This window comes from Lepisosteus platostomus, chromosome 2 (genome assembly GCF_059453375.1).
Source record: "Lepisosteus platostomus isolate fLepPlt1 chromosome 2, fLepPlt1.hap1, whole genome shotgun sequence".
Lineage (NCBI taxonomy): Eukaryota > Metazoa > Chordata > Actinopteri > Semionotiformes > Lepisosteidae > Lepisosteus > Lepisosteus platostomus.
In genome coordinates, this window is record NC_142612.1 from 29,845,590 (window position 1) to 29,869,795 (window position 24,206).

General features: G+C 37.1%; 1 protein-coding gene across 5 annotated transcripts in view; it reads left to right on the forward strand.

Annotated features, from left to right (window-relative positions):
- pcca (propionyl-CoA carboxylase subunit alpha) overlaps positions 1-24,206 on the forward strand; it is a 189,861-nt gene that overhangs the window by 9,429 nt on the left and 156,226 nt on the right. For 2 of the 5 annotated variants that reach the window (XM_088604486.1, XM_088604521.1), the window contains exons 1-4: positions 15,506-15,621; positions 17,333-17,410; positions 19,856-19,903; positions 20,026-20,094. In XM_088604486.1, the coding sequence (XP_088460612.1) occupies positions 15,568-15,621; positions 17,333-17,410; positions 19,856-19,903; positions 20,026-20,094 (249 nt within the window). In that variant the 5' untranslated portion in view covers positions 15,506-15,567. Of the gene's footprint in view, positions 1-1,906; positions 1,998-15,505; positions 15,622-17,332; positions 17,411-19,855; positions 19,904-20,025; positions 20,095-24,206 lie in introns of those variants that run through there. The other 3 variants (XM_088604503.1, XM_088604494.1, XM_088604512.1) reach the window with 3 other exon arrangements.

Sequence of the window (24,206 nt, forward strand, 5' to 3'; positions counted from 1 at the left end):
AATGTTGGTTTTGTAATTGGAAAAGAGCTCTCTTTTGGGTAACATAAACTAAATGTATTTTTCTATACATTAAAGTTAATGAATTAAGCACGCTTCCATTGTAGGAGTTCCTTTAAGCTAATTTATATGTATTTAAATATTTAAATCGATCTTAAATGAAAACTGAAGCATTGTTTGTGGAGCAAATTGAGTAATTAGGATTTTATTTGTTGTTTTTGTAAAGCTTTCAAAATTATTTAAAACTATTTGAATGTTACAGAAAGAATTTTCAACCCTTCACCTTTTGACTATTCAATAATAATAATGACTGTCTTTACTTAAGTCCAGTAACTCGGTCGTTTGTATATAGGAACTTTGAAATAATGTTTCATGGCATAGTTTTAGAGTCAATGACTCACGTAAATTCAGTAAGTTTATTGTAAAACTTCAGCTTTCACACCGTGAAATGACGGCTGTGAGGAGATTCTCCGACTGAAAATGGTCTTTTTGTTACTGCAAGTATGTACTTTGCTATGGTGCCCTAACATAAGTTTGTGGTTTGAAGTGGGACTGAGAGACAGAGGGTGTCTAAAAATAATATAAATAAGCCCGATTAGTCACAGCTCATAACATCTGAGGGTTTAGCTTCCAAGATTGATTTATTATGTAAGTAAGTTTAGGATGTATAGTTTATGGTTTGAATTACTGGCCTGGGTACCACGACAGTTGACACTTTGACCTTTCATTCGTACCTGCAGATGTAGGTCCTAATCTCCAAAATACCTCTCAACACCATTTTATAGTGTTTGTCTTTGATTCCCGCTGCCCGTAAGACCTTACAGTAGTAATGCAGCTGTCACTGGAAGATAAAAGTGTTACTAAACAAAATAAAGAAAAAAATATATGATGAAAAGGGTTCAGCCCTATTTTTTATAAAGACAAATGAATAACGATTACAAGAATCCATGCACGTGAGTCGTATATGGTGAGTGTACAGTATGTGTGTATTCGCACGTATGAGTTATTTCTCGAGTTCCGCTATTCTTTCTTAATAGTATTAATAATAAACAGCAGACTAATGTTAAAGGAGAAAAGTAAGTAAACGAGCATGAGATATAATTGGAAAAGTTTTAAATTTTAAAAACGACAATTTGGGTTATCTTTATATAAGGGGGAGGGACAGGGGCTAATTCTCGCGCTGCTTAAAAAAAGCTCATGTTTGTTGCAAAGAACTGCTATTAAATAAGCTGTGTTCAAATAGTTTAAGAAAAAACTATAAAAGTGTAGCTACATTTTAAAACCTGATTTTTTTCTTAAGTTTTGTTTTGTTTTCATGATTTAATTTGGGACAGGTTACATAATTCATCAGTTTCTGTTTTACTTACAACATCGTAGCTTCTCATGAATCAGTAAAGTTTATCGAATGGAAAAAACGGATTAATATTTCGTTTCTGATTTTTTTTTCTTTATTGTTTATTGTTCCGCGATTAGGCCGTTTAACATCAGGTAAGCTTATACTGTACATAAACACGGCGTTTATGGATGTCAGAATAACATCGGGAAAACTGAAATTTATCAAATAAAGTTGTAGGAATATAGGCATTTTTTAAACAACACAGAGAACCAGAATAAATTAGCTGTAAAGAAAATTTAGCATATTACAGTTTATAAGCAGCTCTTTTAACTTATGCAGGATTTAAGCTAAATATGCATTAGAAACAACCAAATCAGTTAAAAAAATAAATCAATCGTCTACTGTGAAAAGTGAAAAGTAGATATTCATTGTTGCTTATATGCATATACATGTAACTAATTGTTGCTTATACGCACTCATAACTAATATAAGTTTTATGCGTCAGTACCCCATATAAACCTAAATAAAATATAAAGCGATTTGGTAGGTAATATTTTGTTTTGTATATTGAAGATAAAATTGTATAAATATGGAGATTCGGCTTTGAAACCTTGGACTTTCTAGACGAGGTGAATGTTCGAGGTTACACGATATGCCAACAGAGGTAAAAACTCAAATTCGTGCTCTCGTAAGAAAAAAACAAACTCTGAAAGACAACTGACAAGGCTTTTGTCAGAGACATCTTTTAACTATCGATTTTTTCATCATTAAGATCTTTCTTAGTTTACAAATGTCTTGTTTGGTACATCATATTTCAACCTCTTCTGAAACCCTTGCACATAGACCCCACATTAACACTTGTTAAAGATCAATGTGAGCTCGTTACTGTAAAACGGTAAAGAATATTAAAGTTATTTTAGTGTCCTTATGTTTTCTACGTGTGATTAAATGGAATGATATACACTAACTGCTTTAGCGTCTATAGTGTATTTACACTTCGACTTTACCTGTAGCTCAGAATTGGAAATTGGAGCGTCATGTTTTAAGTTTTCAGAATCAGAAATAATTGCTACAGAGGAAAATAAGTACAAGGAGTGTTTCCTCCGATTCAAACAGAGCTTTTGTCACGTTTGAAAAATTTGTGAAAAAGAACTGTCTCAGTTAATTATTTTGAGACTTGTAGTTTTGTCAAGAAATTAGAACGTTATGATTGGCATATTTCTTGTCTGAACTGACCTTAAACTTTCTTTCAGAGGTGAGTATATACTCGGTTAATTAAAAGTTTTGAAGGAACTTCAAGTTATAATTAAGTGATTGTAATTAATGTCCCTCCCCCTACCCCACCCCTACCGTTAGACTCAGTAGGGTACTGCTATTCCCGAAATAAAGTCCCCAACCTGGAATAAAATAGCCCATACTAAATTAATTAAAAGGCGCTCAGAAATGCAGATTATTTTCGATAAGGAACTTTTAAATATGTATATACTGTACTATATATATGTTTATATAATACTTTAACTAATTCCATCAAGTTGTAGTGATTTTTATTTCGCTTTAATATCTTTCGAGTCCATTAAATTTTATGCTAATCATTCAATCTTTTATTTCTGTATCCCGCTGGCTTTCAGAACAACTGTAAAATAGCCCCTATATTTTTTTTTTCTCTTAGTCAAAGAAAGACGTTAAATAAAAACAAAAACATTCTGGGGAATTACTGCCAGCACTCGGAAGAGCCAGAGAAATCTCTCCAGCCGCGGGACGACATGGACTGTGATAAAACTGGGCTCTTGTAAGATTCAGACCCTTTTTAGGATTCCTCTTCCTCCGGGATATGAAACCATTGTATGTTCTTACTGCGTATCCAGGAAAAATGTGATGTTAAACGCTGCATATATGCAAGGAGAAGTTTTTTTTTAAAGAGTTTTACGAGTACAAGATAATTTCACGTGAAACCCTAATACACTTCATTTTAAAGACAGCATATAATGATTCAAAAACAGAGAATTGAAAAAAATATTCATGCATTATTAAAACAATCATAATCCTTGAAACCTTTAGCTTGGGTTACTGCGCATCAGCAAATCATTGCATCACCAGCATCATAAAGAATTATATCACACCAACAGCAAAAATAAGTTTGGACTGTAAATCCATTGATTTTCTAGCCTCTGACGCGCTTTCTTCGTTAATTGGTAATGGTATAGATACAGTTTATATATATAGATAAAATCTACGAAATTAGGGAAAAAAGATTTTTGTAAAGTCTTGTTGGGATAATTTGTACGGAGAATATACCTCTTTGTCTACATCAAAGAACCATTTGCTCAATGAATAAAGCGATAGTAGTGTTTTATAATAGGAATAAGGTTGCAATTTTACAGTTTTGCTGCTGTCACGCGTTTCAGTGAATGCCCGTTTTTTAGTGGTACTTGACAGTTTCGAAAGCAGTTTAATTTAGACATACTTTTGCATTCAGAAGAGCTAAATGGAATTAATTTGCTAATAATCCATGCTCTTTTAAGAATAATGTGGCCAAGTCTAAGTTTTTTTATTTAAAAAAAATAAAACTCCCTTATCCTGACCACCCCAAAGAAAAAGAAGCGAATCTCCAACATATTTCCAGATAAAATATATCTCCGGATATATTGTTTTATTGAAGCTAGTTTACAATACCTCATTTGCAACTTATATATTATGTGATATTTAGAATAGATAATAATTTCTTTTCTAGGATTGGTTTTCAGTTTTTTTCTTCACGTCTCCTTTTTTCTAAGGCTATTTTGAGAACCTGTGCACCTGCGCTAAAAATACTTAGTTTCTTGGTGTTTTCATACAAGTTCGGTAGATTTAAAGTTTTTGTTTGATATGGAAGAGGTTATACAAATTGAAATAGTAACTTTTCTTTCTCAAGGAGAGTACGGTTTTCCAAATACTTTTTGACAAAACAAAATTAAAGAAATACACAAGTTATGTCTTAAAAGTTTTAGTTAGAAATGTAGTATTTGATTTTTGTTAAACCTAACTACATAAGTAAATATAATGATTATGCTCTGTGTCTTAACAGATCAAAATACTCACACTGATTGCAGAGCAGATGTTGTGAAACAGTTGCATTTTTATTGCGTATTACAGTTTGAAAAGGTGAAATACAGGACGAAAATCCAGTGGGGAATGTCTGTTTATTTAATCAAATAATAAACGCCATTTAAGTAAATTGATATTAATCAATTTACCTGCTCGGCAGATGCTAAACATTCTTAACGTGAAAGGGTATCTGTCATTTAACACTCATGTGTGAATATATCACATAAATTAAAACACCTAAAATTGCTTTGCTTTTATTAATCAATATTCGTGTTAAAAGATAGGTAAGAAAACATCGTTAGCTCCATCTTTGCGTCAATATTGTACTTTAATTGCAGCAGAATATACCGCCAGTATTACAAGAATACAACACCTGCAAAGCCAGCATTTAAAGGCATTCTTGCTAAAAAAAAAACAATCATGAACTGTGAGAATATCTGATTCATGATCATCCTTAAGTTATCATTTAAATAAATGTATCTTTGTGGCCTTTTGTTGAAATAAATGATATGCATGCTTTGATTTCTTGCCAAATGTCGGATAATCCATTTTCGTAACGGATGCCAATTAATGTTTAATTTTAGAAACATCTTTAACAAACAACTATTAAGGTTAATTTATAGTAACTGCAGTGGGGTGTAGCAAACCAAGACTTCGTGATGTCTATGTATTTCTGAAGTTTGATCAACTCTGCACAGGAACGACGTGTTAAAGTTTTTAGACCATTTTAAAGCGGCTTTCTCCACTGTTTGACTTCATTAAGATATTCGATTGAATTTGGTTGTGTATTTTTGTAGGGAGGACATACCATAATCTTATTCTGGGGGAAATGCGTTTTGTCACTGGTTGTTAGTGGCCATGAAATTCTAAAAGTTAATTTACGTCAAGTAACCAACTCTAAAGTCGCATCCGTCTCCTGAAATTAAGTTTCAACAATGGTTTTGTATAGTATAAACAACATGTTTTAAGGAAGAATAGAAATCTGAAACATTAAAAACATGAAAGATTTCAGTTTCTCCTAAATACCCAGTTATGAAATATATTTAACACACAAACTATAACAATAGCAGTAGATTAAAAAAGACAATTAAAGGTACATTATTATGTCAAATAAAGGTTATTTGTTCTAACAGATGAAAGAGTTGATGACCCGATAATAAAGAATAATGTATGAAGTCATGCTTTTTGAAGGATTTTTGTTTAAAAAAATAAAATGAATAAAGAAACTACAGTGTACGGGTTCTTATCAAAGACCAATTTCAGGATTTGGGTAATATCATACTTGTTTGTTTACTTACTCGTGTGTTTCATTTCACTCCTAGTTTACTGCAAGGACAGAACAATAATTCTTCCATACACACAATTTGCTTGTTCCTATGTACTGTAGTTCGTACTGTGTCTCTACATTAAATAACTTGGGCTGTGAGAGTCTGGAACACACTGCCCTGCAATGCTGTTGGAGCGATACCTTGACTTTGTTCAAGAAGCATCTGGAAGAGATCCTCAGATCACTTAACAACTAGCAATCAAGCTAGCAAGACTGGTCAATGGCCTCCTCTCTATTGCAACCTTTCTTATGTCCTAGGTGGACTGTTCTCTTTTTGTCTTATTAATGGGAAAAATGGTATTAGACCCCTTTGCAGTCTTAAGCATTTTGATAGCATTTATTCCTGCAGCTCACTCCTGAGAGTTTTCCTATTTAAATGTCTGTTTTGGAATGATGTCAGACACATCAGCTTTGTTTCTTCAATGTTTTTTTTTTGTTGTATTTTTCTCATTTGGTTCTCATTCACCTCCCTGATAACCAGATACTTCATCCTTTTCTTTGTCAATTATTTTTCTCTCACTCAATTTGGAGGAAGCAATTGTGTTTTTTTTTCATGACTGCTTTTAAGCCACTCCTCCCTAAACTCTATATCGGAAACTGGAAGAGAGATGAGTCCCTCAGTACCACGAGCCTGAATACACCCAGGAGGCCACAGGGGTGGTGGCTGTGTAGCTGAGAGCAGAGAAAGCCCTGGCCAACAAACACTGTTTGGTCACAGTCGGCTAGTTACATGGCCCATGAGTACAGAGTTCAATTTGTACTCTGGCAAGTATGTTTACCAGTCGGTCTGCTTGGGAGGTCCCCCATCAGTCTTTTCAAATCTAAAGACATACAAAGATACACATACACAGTACATATACACCTAAAGAAGGCTCCACAGCCGAAACATTTTGTCTCTTTTCCTTTCAGCATGGAATAAACCTTTATGTGTTCCTTTGCAGCCTACACATGTTGACGCATCTACTGTACTTACTTGAACTACAGCATATACAGTGCCTTGCGAAAGTATTCGGCCCCCTTGAACTTTTCAACCTTTTGCCACATTTCAGGCTTCAAACATAAAGATATAAATTTTTTATTTTATGTGAAGAATCACCAACAAGTGGGACACAATTGTGAAGTGGAACGAAATCTATTGGATTTTTGAAACTTTTTTAACTAATAAAAAAATGAAAAGTGGGGCGTGCAAAATTATTTGGCCCCCTTGCGTTAATACTTTGTAGAGCCACCTTTTGCTGCGATTACAGCTGCAAGTCGCTTGGGGTATGTCTCTATCAGTTTTGCACATCGAGAGACTGAAATTCTTGCCCATTCTTCCTTGCAAAACAGCTCGAGCTCAGTGAGGTTGGATGGAGAGCGTTTGTGAACAGCAGTTTTCAGCTCTTTCCACAGATTCTCGATTGGATTCAGGTCTGGACTTTGACTTGGCCATTCAAACACCTGGATACGTTTATTTGTGAACCATTCCTTTGTAGATTTTGCTGTATGTTTGGGATCATTGTCTTGTTGGAAGATAAATCTCCGTCCCAGTTTCAGGTCTTTTGCAGACTCCAACAGGTTTTCATCCAGAATGGTCCTGTATTTGGCTGCATCCATCTTCCCCTCAATTTTAACCATCTTCCCTGTCCCTGCTGAAGAAAAGCAGGCCCAAACCATGATGCTGCCACCACCATGTTTGACAGTGGGGATGGTGTGTTGAGGGTGATGAGCTGTGTTGCTTTTACGCCAAACATATCGTTTTGCATTGTGGCCAAAAAGTTCGATTTTGGTTTCATCTGACCAGAGCACCTTCTTCCACATGTTTGGGGTGTCTCCCAGGTGGCTTGTGGCAAACTTTAGACGAGACTTTTTATGGATATCTTTGAGAAATGGCTTTCTTCTTGCCACTCTTCCATAAAGGCCAGATTTGTGCAGTGTAAGACTGATTGTTGTCCTATGGACAGACTCTCCCACCTCAGCTGTAGTTCTCTGCAGTTCATCCAGAGTGATCATGGGCCTCTTGGCTGCATCTCTGATCAGTCTTCTCCTTGTCTGAGCTGAAAGTTTAGAGGGACGGCCAGGTCTTGGTAGATTTGCAGTGGTCTGATACTCCTTCCATTTCAAGATGATCGCTTGCACAGTGCTCCTTGGGATGTTTGAAGCTTGGGAAATCTTTTTGTATCCAAATCCGGCTTTAAACTTCTCCACAACAGTATTACGGACCTGCCTGGTGTGTTCCTTGGTCTTCATGATGCTCTCTGCGCTTTCAACAGAACCTTGAGACTATCACAGAGCAGGTGCATTTATACAGAGACTTGATTACACACAGGTGGATTTTATTTATCACCATCAGTCATTTAGGACAACATTGGATCATTCAGAGATCCTCGCTGAACTTCTGGAGTGAGTTTGCTGCACTGAAAGTAAAGGGGCCGAATAATTTTGCACGCCCCACTTTTCATTTTTTTATTAGTTAAAAAAGTTTCAAAAATCCAATAGATTTCGTTCCACTTCACAATTGTGTCCCACTTGTTGGTGATTCTTCACATAAAATAAAAAATTTATATCTTTATGTTTGAAGCCTGAAATGTGGCAAAAGGTTGAAAAGTTCAAGGGGGCCGAATACTTTCGCAAGGCACTGTATATATAGCCTCGCACCTGAAGAAGGCTGCATGGCTGAAACGTTGTGTTTTCTTTCTTCTTTTTTCAGCATGGAATAAACCTATTACTTGTTCCTTTGCAGCCTATGCATGCTGACGCAGATACTAACCTGAACTACTACAGTATATACAGTATATATGTGTATGAGACCAAACTAAGCATATTACTCTAAATTGTCTTGTCAGGGGTCTTACTAGTGCATTGTAAAGCTTAAGTATAACTTTCCATTGTAGGGCAGACACACAGACACGAACACAGGACCCATTCTCCCAGAAGACAATTAACCTACGAGTACACTGTGGACCGTGGGAGAAGAGCACCGCGGTCCAAAGATGTACTCATAACACAACATACGTACTAATACAACATACAACTTACAGACTCCACACAGATAGCACCCAAAGAATTGAATCCAGGGCCCCAGCACTGCAAAGCAACAGCGCTATTCACTTTGCCACCACACGTCACAGTTATTGACAAAGCCTTTCTGTAGCAGCTTTTATGCTGTTTATGTTTTCTGCTCCCACTATTTTACTGTCATCTGCAAATGTGACTAGTTTTGTTAACTAAATTGGAATCTTATTTGTTGAAATAGAACAAGATGAGCAAACGTGCCAAAAATGGATCACTGTGGCACACCACTGTTGACATATAGCATGTCCAATTATAGACGTTGTGCCCCTTAAAATAAATAAAATAATATGCTGTTTCCTGGTCATTAAGAAAGTTTTTGATTGATGGTATACATTGCCTTGGATTCTTAAAGCTTTTAATTTCAGAATTACACTTTTTAGAGGGACCTTATTAAAAGCTTGGTCATAAATGTATTATATCATACAATATGCATTAGTTTTATTAACTATTTCTGTGGCTCGTTTCTAGCAAGTTAGTTAAACATGATATTGCCTTTCTACATCCATTTCTTCATCTCTGAAAATTCCTGTTTTCTAAGTATTCTTTTAATTTAGCTGTAACTATATTTTCCAAAACCTTGCCTGTAACTAAAGTAAGACTGATTGCTCTGCAGGTCCCTGATTTAGTTCTGTCTCCTTTTTTATGTATTACTGTTAAAGCTCCAATCTGTGAGTACTGCTTGCATTCTAAACAAGAGTTGTAATATACTAGATAGGGGTCTATGAAAAATCTCCTTGATTCCTTGAGTATGACTAGGAAAATACCATTGGACCCTTTTTAGAAACCCAAGCCTTTGCAGAACCTCAATGTGAGTTATTCTAATCCTTCTGAATATCGGAACTCCTGCTATAACATTGAGCATGCTTTTAACTTCTTCCATTGTAACATGGATTGTTGCTAAGCATCAACCTGGAATAACTTCACAACAGATTGACAGAAAATAAAAACAGATCCTTATGTCGCTATGTGACCTTTGAGCTTGCCAGGTTTTTTTTTTTACAAGTGTGGCAAAAAAACAACACCCATGACAGACAACAAAACTCGATGAAGAGCCTTGTGTTACCTGATCTAACACAGCAGACACAAAGTGAAAGATTGTGTGGTGGTGAAAGACTCAATTCAGCATAACAGTTACAGCATGTATGAACTGAGAACTGTATTTGACTTAATTCAGTGTATCTTCCTATTATACCCTTTCCTTATAAGAACGTGTGTTGTTTCTGGGAAGAGGCAACCCAGAAACCATCCTGGAAACAAAGCAGGCAAGACTGCAAATGGAAAGGGACATCAGTCCGTCACAAACTATTCATTTTATCTTTAAAAAAAGATCTTCACAAGCATCACTAGAACTTGAATACTTATAAGGGAAGTGGATGTCTTGAGCTGAGAAACACAAATAAGATGACACAAGTGAAAACTATATAGAAGTGCATTTAAATTTGAGAACAGAAGGCATTACTTCACCCAAAGGGCTGTGGGAGTCTGGAAAAAGCTGCCCTGGCCTGTGGTTGAAGTTGATACCCCGGGTTCTTACAAGAAGTAGCCAGCGGAGATCCTTGGATGGATTAAATGGCTTGTTCTTAATTGTAACCTTTCTTATATTCTTTACAGAACAGTGTAACATATTAGAATAAATTGCATGCTTCACTGCAATAGGACAGTAAAAAATATTCTAAATTTAATCAGAATTGGATGAACAGGAGATGCTCCTTTATAGATCAACCAACCAGGAGCGGAACTCAGCTGGTGTCATTTCATCCATTGGTGGTTTGATTCTTGTCTATATATTGTTACACAGCATCTGTGAACATGATCTCAGTGCTGATACACAGTATTAATGACTTCTATTTAAGAAGGTATTAAAATCAAAACAGCTGCATGTCCACAGCACCTTGTTACTTTCCACTACCTGGCAAGCAATAGGCACAAGCCAGGGTACATCCTGGATGGGAAGACAGTCCATTGTACAGCACACACAGACACAAACACACAATGTTTCCAGAAGTCAATTAACCTACCGGTATATTTTTGGACTGTGGGAGGAGAGCGGAGCACCTGGAGGGAGCCTGTGTGAATGTTGGAAGAACATAGAAACTCGACGTAGACAGCACCCAAGGTCTAACTTCAAAGTCTATCAGCCTCCAGGTCTGGAACTGAGCACAGGGCCCCAGCGCTGCAAGGCAGCAATATCAACCGCTGTGGCACAGAGAGAAAAAGTTAACATGGTTTTCAATGTTATTGTGCTTATCTGTGATGTATCACTGTGGTAAGGATCACGTATATGGCTATAGTGTCTGGTATTTAATTTGTTTCAGAGAATGTGGAACTTCCCTAACTAAGTCTCATATAGGTATCATCCTTTTTGGCAATGTGACCCCTTAAGTTGTCAAAAAATGTCAAAATGACTCTTTTCTAACCAAACAACCACTTAGAAGACTGTTCTTACACATTTACATTATCATCCAGTCTTATTTCCCTTTTAATTGACCTCATCTTCCTCATAACATTGAATGGTCCTCGATTTATTTCCATTTTAAGACTTCAAGAGTTTGGTCTGTGCACTGTTACTTGGCTGCTCCCAGAATAAAATTAAACAATGCAAATGCAGTCACAGATGAGCTCTGCAGGACCTGACCTGTGCACCTCAAGGTGAAGGTTTATATTTCAGTGATAATAGCCACTCAGTCATCAGGACTGTTTTGATTATTAGGACCCGGTTAGGAATCTCCCTTCTTTGTTGTTTTGACGGCTGGCTTACAACATCAACAGATGGATCAATGGATTCGCAGCAGTATTGCCCTCTTTCTCACAACCAGAACAATTGAAACTTCCTGGCAAAGGCTGCTTTCTCTGTTAACCATTCTGGGATGTCCGTCCCTCCCACAGCAAAGAGTCATCAAGGGATATACAGTAGTGGTCAGTGAAAAACATACATTTTGGAAGCAACACTTACTGTACCATTTTCTGTGAAGTGATGCGATCTTAGACACCAGCCAATCACATCAGTAATATTAATTCTCAGCATTTTAACAGCTGCTACACAGATTATGCCTCCAATCAGTGCAATATTATGAGCAATAGATGCTTGAGGAATTCTGAATCAAAGCAGCTCTGTAATCCCTAGACACGAATTTCACTTTTTAAGAATCCATCAGAATTGTAAATTAAGCATGGATACTGACAGGTTTGAAGCTGCAGTTTTCCAGAAAAGTCATCCTTTTTAAAGCAGAACTTGACATTATAGTTTTAATAGAAATGAATAAATAAACAAGTAACGTAACATGAAAAACACTGAATAACGTGACAGGCAGCTTTGTTTCATGGCAGCTCTTTATATTTTTTGACAGATTAAAAAATTTCATCTTCATCTCCACGAGACTGCCATGAGTTACTCATCAGCTAGTGATCTCATTCCTTTCTGCCATTGTTTCTTTTTCATGATTTTATCCTTGTGTATCTACTTTGGATTGCTCCAGCTGTTCCTTTGTCATGTTAAAGAACAAAAACAAAAAAAAATACTGCATGATTGCATTTTGAAATCTGCAGTGCCTCTGAGAGTCTGTTTTGCTCATGGGGGTGGTAACAAACAGTTCGCAGCTCATTGGAGGGTCCACTTCTTCCAATTGAAATATCTCAGGTAAGTAAAAAATATAAAAAATACTATAAAATTACAGTTCTTGGTATTTTTATACAATGTCTACTGCAATTATTCTGACAGATCCATGTTTCAGTTTTCACTGCTGTATGGCACATTGGATAGTGAAAGATACAGCTGCTTTATGTGGTATTTTCAGGCAACTTGTAAAATAATACGAAGCTCTTTTCCTTTTATTTTTTTTCATTCAACACTGGTTTTGTACATTGAGTGATGAAATAAACTGAAATGAAACACGGTGCGCATCTTTTGCAGTCCACGGACTGATTGATGGACAGAATTAAGGTGTCATCCAGGTAGTCAACAAGATGAAAATAAGAAAAGATTAGGTGCGGCAGAAAAATAAACCTCTCTGGAGGCTAGAACTTAATTGGAATTTCATTGTTTTGACCCTAATGTGGGCGGCACTGTGGCACAGTGGTTAGCATTGCTGGGGCCCTGGGTTTAACCTCAGGCTTGGGGTACTATCTACGTGGAGTTTGTATGTTCTTCCCACGTACCAGTACCAGTATGTTCTTCCCACAATCCAGTAAAGTGGATTTACTCCGGGAGCCCAGGTTTTCTCCCACAGTCCAAAAACATACTGTTAGATTAATTGGCTTCCGGGAAAATTGGTCCTAGTGTAAATTGGTGTGTGTCTGTGTGTCCTGAGATGTACTGGTGTCCTGTCCAGGATGTACCCTGCCTTGTGCCTGTTGTTTGCTGGGATAGGCTCTGGCTTCCCTGTGACTCTGAATTCGAAGAAGTGGTTAGAAAATGGATGGATGGATTCTAATGTATTTTGCTGTAACTCAGAAACTAGAAGGGTGATGCAGAGAAAGTAAACAGCAGAACATTAAGGGGAGAATCTAGCCCAGCTCTGAAACACGGAGGAGAACAAGATTAAAGATTGGAGGTGCATTGGAGCTTGAGAGTTATGATGTACTTGTGCTACCAGAAGGCAACGTGAAGTTACAGAGAAGCATGATGTGCTAGAAAATTCAAAGACGTCTGCCTTACCTTAGACAGGAGACTCACAAGAATGAATGGACCGGCAGGGGACAGTCATTCAGTTGGAGGATGGTAGCACTGAAAGTGTCAGGTAAACCATCAGATGTTCACAACCTAATTCCTAAGGCAAGCGAAGAAAATCTCTTTGCTCCTCTCAGCTCATTGGTCTTGCAAAGCAGCCACGACATCACTCTGCATTTATTTCTTTAACTGTGCTTGTGTCCAAAGCACTGTCCAGCACAGGATTTTTTAAAACTGTTCCATCTCATGTGCATGGACATTCTTCCGAGTGTCATCAGTAGTCTCTCTTTAGCCAGCAGCCATATCAGCATACAACTCAAAACTGACAACCCACTGAAACTAAGCAGGGGTGAGTCTGGTCAGAACCTAGATGGGAGACCTCCTGGGAAAAACTAAGGTTGCTGCTGGAAGAGGTGTTAGTGGGGCCAGTAGGGGGTGCTCACCCTGTGGTCCATGTGGTCCTAAAGCCCCAGTATAGTGACAGGGATACTATACTGTAAAAAGGCGTCATCCTTCGGATCAGATGTAAATCCGAGGTCCTGACTATGGTTTTTTAAAAATTCCATAGTGTGTCTCAAAAAGAGTAGGAGTGTTACCCTGGTGTCTTGGCCAAATGTCCCATTGGCCTTTACCAATCATGGCATCCTAATAATCATTGTGTATGAATTGGCTTCATCACTCTGTTCTCCTCTGCACTAATAGCTGATGTGTGGTGAGTGTACTGGTCCACTCTGGCTGGCATCGCATCATCCAGGTGGGGCTGCACACTGGTGGTGGTGGAGGGGTGTCCCCATTAACTGTAAAGTGCCTTGAGTGGAATGTCCAGAAAAGTGCTATATAAGTGTAAGGAATTATTATTATAGGAGTTCTAGTCTTCTGAGCTAAAATGGCACTATATATTTTGCCCCACTTCATGCTGCCATTGCAGTCTAAGGGTTGAAAGAAAGTCAAGGCATCATAATTTTGCCAAAACAGAATATGTGGGTACTCAAACCCTACTTGTCTAACCTTTATTTACCCCAGTGCAGGCATCCTTGTAAACCCTCTTCTTGGGACTCCCTCATACAGATTGTGGGCCAGGAATAGCCTGTAATCTGACAACCCTGATGCTAAGCAAAATCCACCGCTCAGAGGACAGGGAGAGTTCAGCACACCTTTGTTCACTTCACAGAGTCAGTATTACACGATTCTCTTAGAACGCCATTTATTGTAACATACTTGCACTGTATATGCACTGTCTCAGAGAAGCACCTTTAAATGTGCAAGTTGCTTTGATTCAGAAGCTTTATATTGATATTTCATTCTTGCACTGCAATTTGAGGATATGAGCTAGAAACAATTATCCAGCCAACATTTCAAGTCTAAATAGAACAGAGATATGAAAAGTTTTGTAGCCTTATACAAATTCTAATATTTTAATTTCTGGAACACTTAAAAAGAACTGCAGTTTTTCTCAATTTTCTACACTATAGCTGCACGTTTAAAGTGCTGACAAGATGTTGAAAATCACAAGCATGTGATCGTGTAACAATAATGAAGTAGAACGTGCAAATAGAATACATTCGGTTTGCTGTGTAGCAGATAAAATTGAACAGGAAGGTTACTATTATTTCATTTGTCCGGTACAAAAAAGCAAGACTTTGGAAGATTATTGGTTAGTGTCCTTACATAACCTTGTAACTGAAACCAAGAGAACTTCCATTCCCCAGTTCGCTTGTAAGGATTCATCACACCGCTTCTCAAATGTTTCAATTTGGACATTTAGACACAGAATGCTTTTTTAAAGCAAAAGATAAAATAAACAGTTTTCTGCCTAACTATAACTCCCACAATCATCCGGTTTGCTACTGGAAAACTGTACTTTATCAGCTTCTGCATCGCAAATCTTAGATGCTTTCAGAAAAATATCCCAACCTATTTTTAAGGCAACGTAATCGAATCCTAAGATTTCTCACTACTGCCAAAGCAGCTTCCCCTGGCTTAAATTACTTTGCATCTGACGCTTTCTACGCATGGGAAAAGCCAGTTTCCGATTGGCGGAATGAGGATCACTCCCCCAGGGTGAAAGGTTACCTTGCAACAGCACAAGACAGTCAGGCAGCCATGGCGGCTTACAGAGTCACTCCAGCTTTGCAAAGAGTTCTTCTTGCACTGAAGGTGAGACATTACTAAAATATTACACGGCTCAATGCATTTCACGTCTTGAAACGAAATAGAGCTACGCGTGAGAAATGCACGGAGCTGTGTTACCCGATAAGGAGCGCAAAATACGAAGCCTTGTAGTACACAGAAGTTGCCTTGTTTTTCGAATGACCCTGTCCAACATCCTTTCGCCCGTGATATATGTCCTTGTCTTTTTCCAGTCAGATATGACAAAAAACACAAAGTCGTTGTTTGCCAAGCGCGTGTGCTTCCCTTGCTTGTTTTTAGGTTACAATTGCTTAAAATATAGCTCGGGGGAATCACTAAACGGGCTGAGGTTACCAGAATACTGAGAGGATCACTTTTTCAAATTGATCTTATGTTACTCCACAGATGTAGGGAATACACAATAGGATTTTGGCACACCTCTTTATTGCTTTTAGTAAATAATCCGTTGTTGTATTTATCGGGTTGGGTAGTTGCTTTTCGTGGAAAGGTTTGGAAGTACAGGACACATTTGCAAAAAAGAAGTAGTTTAAACATAAATATATGTGCAAGCAATTTTCCAAAAAACGGTGCAGTTGCACGAATACTGTATAGTTACTGTTGTCTAGACTTTTGCACTACAGTTTTACAGGTTTATAAGGTTTGAGAAAATTATGTTATTTATTCTCATATTGTTGTAAAAAAGCTGGAATTAACTTAAGTATTTGATGCTGGTATGTGGAGCAAAGTATATGACTTGGTTTCGGCTGTGGAGCCTTCTTCAGGTGTCAGGTGTCCACACCCGACGAAGGCTCCACAGCCGAAATGTTGTGTCTCTTTTCTTTTCCGCATGGAATAAATCTTTACCTGTTCCTTTGCAGCCTACGCATGCTGACACAGCTACCTACCTGATTTTATATAACTTGGTTTTGCATGTGTGATCTAAGTGGATTTGTACTCTTTAATTACTTGTGGTTTAATGTTTATATAATTTTTAATTTTGGCAAATCCTGTTCAGTGTTTTTTTTGGTGTTTTATATCTTAAAATCTCTTACTTTATAGGTTATAATTATTTAATTATTTTCTTTCCCATGGCTTATGAAGTGACCCTGTGGTCTGTGTGGGTCGTAATGCCCCAGTATAGTGATGGAGAAACTGCGCTGTACGAAAAGCGCAGTCCTTCGTATCGGACGTAAAACCGAACTAGTCTTAGTGGTAATTAAAAATATTCCCAGGGTATTTCTCAAAAAGACCCCCTGGCCTTTACTAATCATGGTCTCCTAATAATGTCCGCCTATGAATTGATTTCTTTACTCTGTTCTCCTCCCCACTGATAGCTGATGTGTGGTGACTGTACTTGTGAACTAATGTTGCCATCGCATCATCCAGATGGGTGTTACACATTAGTGGTGGCGGAGGGGAGTCCAGCGTCCAGAAAAGTGATAAACTATATACTGTAAATGTGAGGATTATTATTGTTGTTATTGCTGTTGTTGAGCTAATAGCCTCACTCTTTTCAGGAAGCAGTTGGATGAGGTCCTTGAATTAGTTAGCCACTAACTACCAAATGGTCTTGATGGCCTGAACCGCCTCTTTTTGTTTGTAACTGTTCTTGTGAATATGTATTATTAGAGTGTGTACTTTGTGTGGTATTTCCAGATCCAAAAACATTCACCTGTCATGAACTGATGTAATCTGGCTGCCACTTAAATGTTTCTCTGTTTTTTTTGTTACATTGCAGCAGGTCTCTTTCAAGTCCAGATGCTGCATCATTGCTTCTCGAACACATTACTCTGCAGTTTACGACCCTAATGAAAAGGTATATTGAAACTGTTATTTTCTCACCTAGATAGGAGTTTGTTTTGTACTTAAAACCTTAAAATGTAACTAAAGCATATTATCAGGGGCTGGAAAAACAAATGTGTTATTTGTTCAGTATCCTGTAGTATTTACACTTCTGTTTTGGAGACTCTTGTTTTTCTGCCTTTAGACATTTGTGCTGGTTCGGGGCAGAGAACTGTTGAGGATAGCCAAATTCACATGTGACCATGTTCATCCCATACTGTGGCATAATATGCTACAGTATATAGTATTTATGGTTAAAAGTACTAATGTATTGGCTTTAAGATCATTAAAATAACATTGATCGATTAAAAAACACAGTAAACTTCTAGTAATCAGCTAAAATAAAATGAACAACATGAATTCCTCCTCTGTGTACAATGGATGCCTGCACTTTCTCTCTCTGTCTTTCCATCTGTTTCCGTGCTCTGTGATTAGCATGGCCCACTATAGACTAGGCCAATAAAACTGTCAGTGAGCCTTTAAAGTCATCTCCTCCAGCCTGTCATTCCCCACACTGCTAACACATAACTGGGAGGGTTTGTTACAGTGCAAAAACTAGACCACATTGAGATGTGGATACTAGGTGGGTACTTGTGCAGGGGACAGCGAAAGGCTCACTCACCTAGAGTCATCTTGTGGTCCTTGTCTGTTGTGCAGCTAATATGAAAGTTGGGCTTAACAACCTTTGGCTTGGTTTCATGGCACTCTGCTCTTCTTCCATCGAAGACACTGCTGTCCAGACCGAATTGAGAAGAACTGAATTCACTAATATTAAATTTGCAAATGTTGAGATCCTTCTCCTACTATTCATTTTAATGCCTTATAGTCCCACAGTACTGTGCATTCTCTCTGCTTTTCTCTGTTATTAATTCACCTCTGCATGCTGATACGAGCCAGCTTCTTCTACGTATTGAAATGATCTCTGACTGGATTGTCCCAAATAACAAATTCAGGAAAATTTATGATAAAGCAGAGGTTGTCACAGATCAGCTCACAGATGGCTAGTTGTAGATACATTATGGGAACAAGGCAACACAATCAATGCAGTGGATTACAAGAGCAGGTTACAACTCCAGGTTACAGAGTTGAGAATGGATGTGACAGAGTGTGTTATCGGAGGAGAACCCTGTGGGAATGTCTGTGCCATGGAAAAAAAAAGTTCTGCATCCAGCGATGCCTTGTAATGCTCTTTGCTTGGACAGAGTAGTATCAAAGTTTTTCAACTTAGTCATGAGAGGGTGTAGATTGATGTTGCCAGTGTTATCCTGATTAAATGTCAAGGAAATATGTGGGATGGTGAAGAATAGAGGGTAACTGTGTTCGATGTTCTGTTTCGGGGTTTTGTATTTAGTTATAAAATACCCCAAGTTTTTATGAGATCAGTTCATCTCAGTTTATTTGCACCAGTGCAGATCTGTTGCCTTCATATAAAAAAAGGGTATTTCAGCTTGAAAAGGAAATCTTCAGTTCCCTAGTCCCTATAAATAAGATGTTACTTTTTTATCGGCTTTGATCTTCAAACAAACAAAACCTGCCTAAAGGTGGGGGGAGAGACATTTTCTAGGGTTTATAATGTACTCAGACATTTAATAGAACAGACTTGCATGCTCACTACAGTTTTATGCTCATTATGGAAAATCCGAGCAGTTTTTATTTGAACCACTGTGTTGTGAAATCTGTGATTACTGAAAATGTCTTTGGGCTTGTTCGTTGTAAAGCAAAAGTTATTTTGCTATAATTTTGCCATTCATGAATTTCTGCTTGGCAATCAGAAACGGAGATTTATGAAAGGTGGTAACACTTTATGTGTGGAAGGGTATTAACTTTAAAAGAGACTTGGAACAAAATGCATGTTTTTTTTTCTTTCCTTGTCCATGAAAAACAACAGCATCAAAATAATATGAGATTGTTATAATCATGTGGATTTCAATAGCTGACACATGAATCTAAAAGAAAGTCAAAAGGCTGTAGTTGAAAAGTATCGTTTACAGCATACGGTTTTTACATTTGAAATAAATTTTGAAAACAATCTCTCTTAAAATTTAAGGCATTTGTAACATCCTTTGATTTCAGTGTTTATGATGGCATAGTAAAAGATGCCAGACGATGAAGTTCATCTTTCACAGCTCAATGATTGACATTGTTGTCTTTTACAGCATTGGTAAACACTTTTTTCAGAAATAAAGTCTGGCACTTAAAAGAGGAGAGATGTTAGGTTCACAGCAGTGAGGCTGGCTTATCAAATGTGCTTAAAATGTAACGTTCTAAAAATATGCCTGTGGGATTATTAAAGGAAATTATGCTTTGGCCTTAGAATGGTCAGGGTTGTCTGCAATCAGTTGAAAAAGGAAGCACAGAGAGGGAAAGCAGATGTATGTTTTACAGGTTTGTTTCACTGTGTTTAACTGTTTCTTCACAGACGTTTGACAAGATTCTTATTGCCAACAGAGGAGAAATTGCTTGCAGGGTGAGTGTTTTTTAAATTAATTCAACACTTGACATCAGTACTGCTTGCCGAAGAGGTCAGTGAAGAAGTTGTATTTTCATACAGTTTACACTTAAAGATTTCCTTTCATGTTTTGATGACAGGTGATCAAGACATGTAAGAAGATGGGCATCAAAACTGTGGCAGTGCACAGTGATGTGGACTCTGGTGCAGTAAGTAATCTTAACAAGCCTTTCCTCTGAACTCCAGTGAAGAAAATATACAAAACGTTGTTTCTTCCTGTAAGGTTATGCGGATGCAAGCCAAAAACATCAGGCAAGACAATGGACGCATATGTACACTCTAACAGCACTGTACCAATTAAACAATTTTAAAATTCACACACTGAAGAAGTACCTTCTGTGTTTACTTCACAGGATCTGATGCATGTAAAATGTTCAAAGTTTAACCTTATCCTTAGTATGTGTATCAGCTGACAGCTTTCATAAAATTGCTAAGTTGTTCTATGATTTAAGGAGCTAAACATTGTTTCTCATATATACAGTACTTTAAAACTGATGGCAAGTAATTCTCTTAAGTCTGAGTAACGCTACTGTTTAATTTATTAGTGTTCTAAATCAATATTAAACATATCGATCAAGTTATGTTAAAACATTTATATGTATGCTAAAAATGTGAACAGTTTATGAAAACCTATTATTGTTTATTAGCTGTACTGTACACTTAAAGAAGATTCTGAGAGTAGCATTGCCCCTGCACTCTAAATCAATATATTTCCTGCCCTATGGGGGGCAGTTCAGATCTCTCATATTGATTCTATTAGCTTCCATCAGCATGACCAAGAAGTGTGCAAAACCTGGAACCTTCCTGTACTATAACAACTGAGCTGGAAGAAACTAATTTGAATTTGAGCACCAGGCCTTCAATACATGCAGCTCTTAATCCCTTGATAGTTTTACTGCTTATGGTCAGTGAGCTTTTGCCCCGTGTACAGCATCAGTTTGCAGTCACTTATGACCTGACACAAGTCAGTTGCTGCTACAGAAGTATGTGAAATTTAAGCGACTTATGCCCAGAGTGATGATAATTTGATTGAATAGATCATGCTGTTTTGTGAGTATGTTCACTAATGTATTTATAATTAATCTGTAATCCTAATTTAAATATACAGTAGTGTAATTAAGTACTGATTGTCATAGGAAACGTTAATGGTAGCCACACAAAATAACAGATTACACAACAGCATTTTTAGGCTTTACTTTATAGTCAGGTCACCTTGCCTTACTATAAAATGCACAAACAAATCTCAGTCCTTGACATAAATATCTGGGAACATTAACATACATTTAAATAGTTTTAGTGATTGCAAATAAATACGGTCATTCTGTGAAGGGTTATAGAGTTTAATAGCACACTGACTATTATATGATGGCCATTTATTTGGGATCCAAACAGACTTCTTCTCACATGACTGAAAAGAAAATATTTTTATTCAACCTGGTCCACTTTTTTCTTCTTCATGGCCGATAGCCTTTTAAGCACAGCATGCTGTCCAGGTATCTTCACATATTTTATGTGGTACAGCTAGCACAACAATAAAATAAGTCATTTTGTGAATTACTTAAGGGATTTGGTCCACCAATCTTTATGTATCCCAAATTTGACGCATGTTAGAAGTACGTTTCTCCGCTGTTGCATGAATGCATGTGGAGACTTATTGCACATATTTATAAATAAAAACATTTTACTTAACTAAAAAAAAAATTAACACCTAATCACTGTATTAAGACCCAAAGCGAGACTGAATGTAACAGGGTAGATGCCCTGGTGGATGCTGGTATTGACCTCCTTGCGCTTACTGCATGCTATTCATCTATGGGAGGAATTCACTGTACTACTTACTAATTATGTGTTTAACATAAACTTTCAAGAATTTTTAAATTGTTACGGGACCTATAGGATGTTGCCCATAAAGTCGAAATTCACAGATGTCGATTCATAAAATATGTATCCCGGAGAGAGTGCATAGTTGTAACCCTTCAAAAGCCAAATCCAAATAATTAAAAAAGATATTAAAAAAGTGAAAACTTGAAATATGTAGTGCTATGTTTAAAAATGTTTTTTTTCTTAGTTCAGCAGAGCCCTGAATTGATTGCTGAAAATAATCTCAGAGGGTTTCAAACAGCCTTGTTCTTTATTTTTGACATGTTATTGGTACCTGGTAGCCTTGATGCTAATAATTTCTTTTTAAAATACCCCTTGGAATCTGTCATGTAAAATACAAAGACCTTTTGTTTTGTATTATACAATTAATCTAGAAATCGTAACTGCCACAGTGCTAGAATGAATGACTATTTAGGAATCTTACAATCTTCTTACAATCTCCTGAATACAAAAGTGGTAGTATCCAGGGGCTGCAGAATTACTCATGTAGTATCCATCCATGAAATGATTGAGAAAACTGAATCAAGTAATTATAGACCAATAAGTCTATCTTTTGTTAAATTTAAGGTTATGGAAACAATTGTTGTAACTAAATCAGATGATCACCCATGCAGGAATAATATAAAGTTTTGCCAAACCACCTTCTTAGAGTTCTAAATGATATGGTATATTTAGATTTTCGGAAGGCATTTAAGGTTCATCATAAAAGATGAAATTCCAAATTGCAGGTGGGAGTCATTCAGGGAAATGCAAGCGTTTAATTGGATTGATTAGTTACTAAACAGGAAACAAAAGATACAGGTAAGGGGTGAATACTCAGACTGGGGGATGTACAGTAGTTAGTGGAGTATCACGATCTATACTAGGATCATTGTTCTTAATTTATATCAACGATTTTGTTTTAGAAGACTGGACCATCACCTAGCAGTGTGCAGAAGTGACAGTGTAGACAAGTGTATTATATACTGTGTGAAGAGGGCACTTATGAAGAATACTTAAGTGTTTATGTTGACACAGTTTTCATCTTTTAAACTATGTGGGGAAGTAAAAAAAATACAAACTGAACCTTAGTATATTTTGTTAAAAGGGTAAAATTGTATAAGCACGATTAAGGCCTAATTTAGAATACTGTGTACAATATGGTCATCCCATTATAGAAAAAGTTTTGCATCCATTGTTGCATTGCTGGCATCAGTCCAGAGAAGAGCAACCACATGCGTTCTGGAGCAGACACTGAACGTACAGCAGAGACTAACAGGGGACCTGATTCAATTAATCTAAATTCTCGGATTCAAAGAGGCTCTTTTTTACCCCCAGAGTTTGAGAAAATGGGACATGTTATCAAGCCATGTTTTTAAACATGATACCCTAGCTTCTGTCAAGAAGAGATGGGCTGTTATTAATGTCTAACAACAATACAGCCTACATACAGGGAAAATGGCTTCCTTTCATTTGTAACCTTTTGTATGTTTGCATGTCACATTATTGTAGTTGAGCAATATTTATTCCACGTAATGAAGTTGTGAATGTCAGTTGTGAGTCTTCCATACCTTTTCACTGTAGCTGTAAATAAAAGAAATAGAAAATTGAAATATAATTATTATTTTTAAATAATACTTTTCAGTTTTTACAGTGGCAGAAATCAAGCATTTATGTGTGGAACTACCAGATGTTCCAAAAATATGCCCAATGATTCTGTACCATAAATATGAAATGGGTAACTTGCTTGTTTTCTATATTTTTTTTATGCATCTCTCTAGAGCATTGTACTTCTACCCTTAGGACTTGGTAATGAGATTGAGTGGCATCTTGCGTGAGTGTTTATGGATGATTGACAATTAGGTGATGCGAGTCATCGTTTATCAAGATATTGTCATGCTTACCCTTGATAATTTCCCCCCGCTGTCAAGGGAGGTGGTGGGGACAGATATGACTTTGTGATGTCAAAGTAATTAGTGTTTGTTGGTTTCCAGCTGAAAAAAAGGGAAGCTAATGATCAGGTAAATGAAGATAGAATGCATTAAACTGGAGTGGGGTGCAAGGAGCTCTCTGATGAGCTGATCAAGACTTAGCTGTGGCCTGAACCACTTATGCACGTCATCCTCTCTGTTTAAGTGCCCTTTTTACTTGGAAATGTCGTGATTAACAGCAGGAACGCCCACACCATCCACCCTGCCGTACGAAAAGGTTTACTTGACCTTGATTGATTGTTAAGACATGTAAATTAAATTACTAAGAGATGCATTAAAGATTTTCCCTTTTGAAATGTTGACAGTATGTGATGAAAATAGGATTCTTTGTTTTTTCTATTTAGAAACAGTGCTGTAGAAGAAGGCAGATTCTAGGAGAGAACTGAAAGAGAGAATAGAGTTCTTTTGTT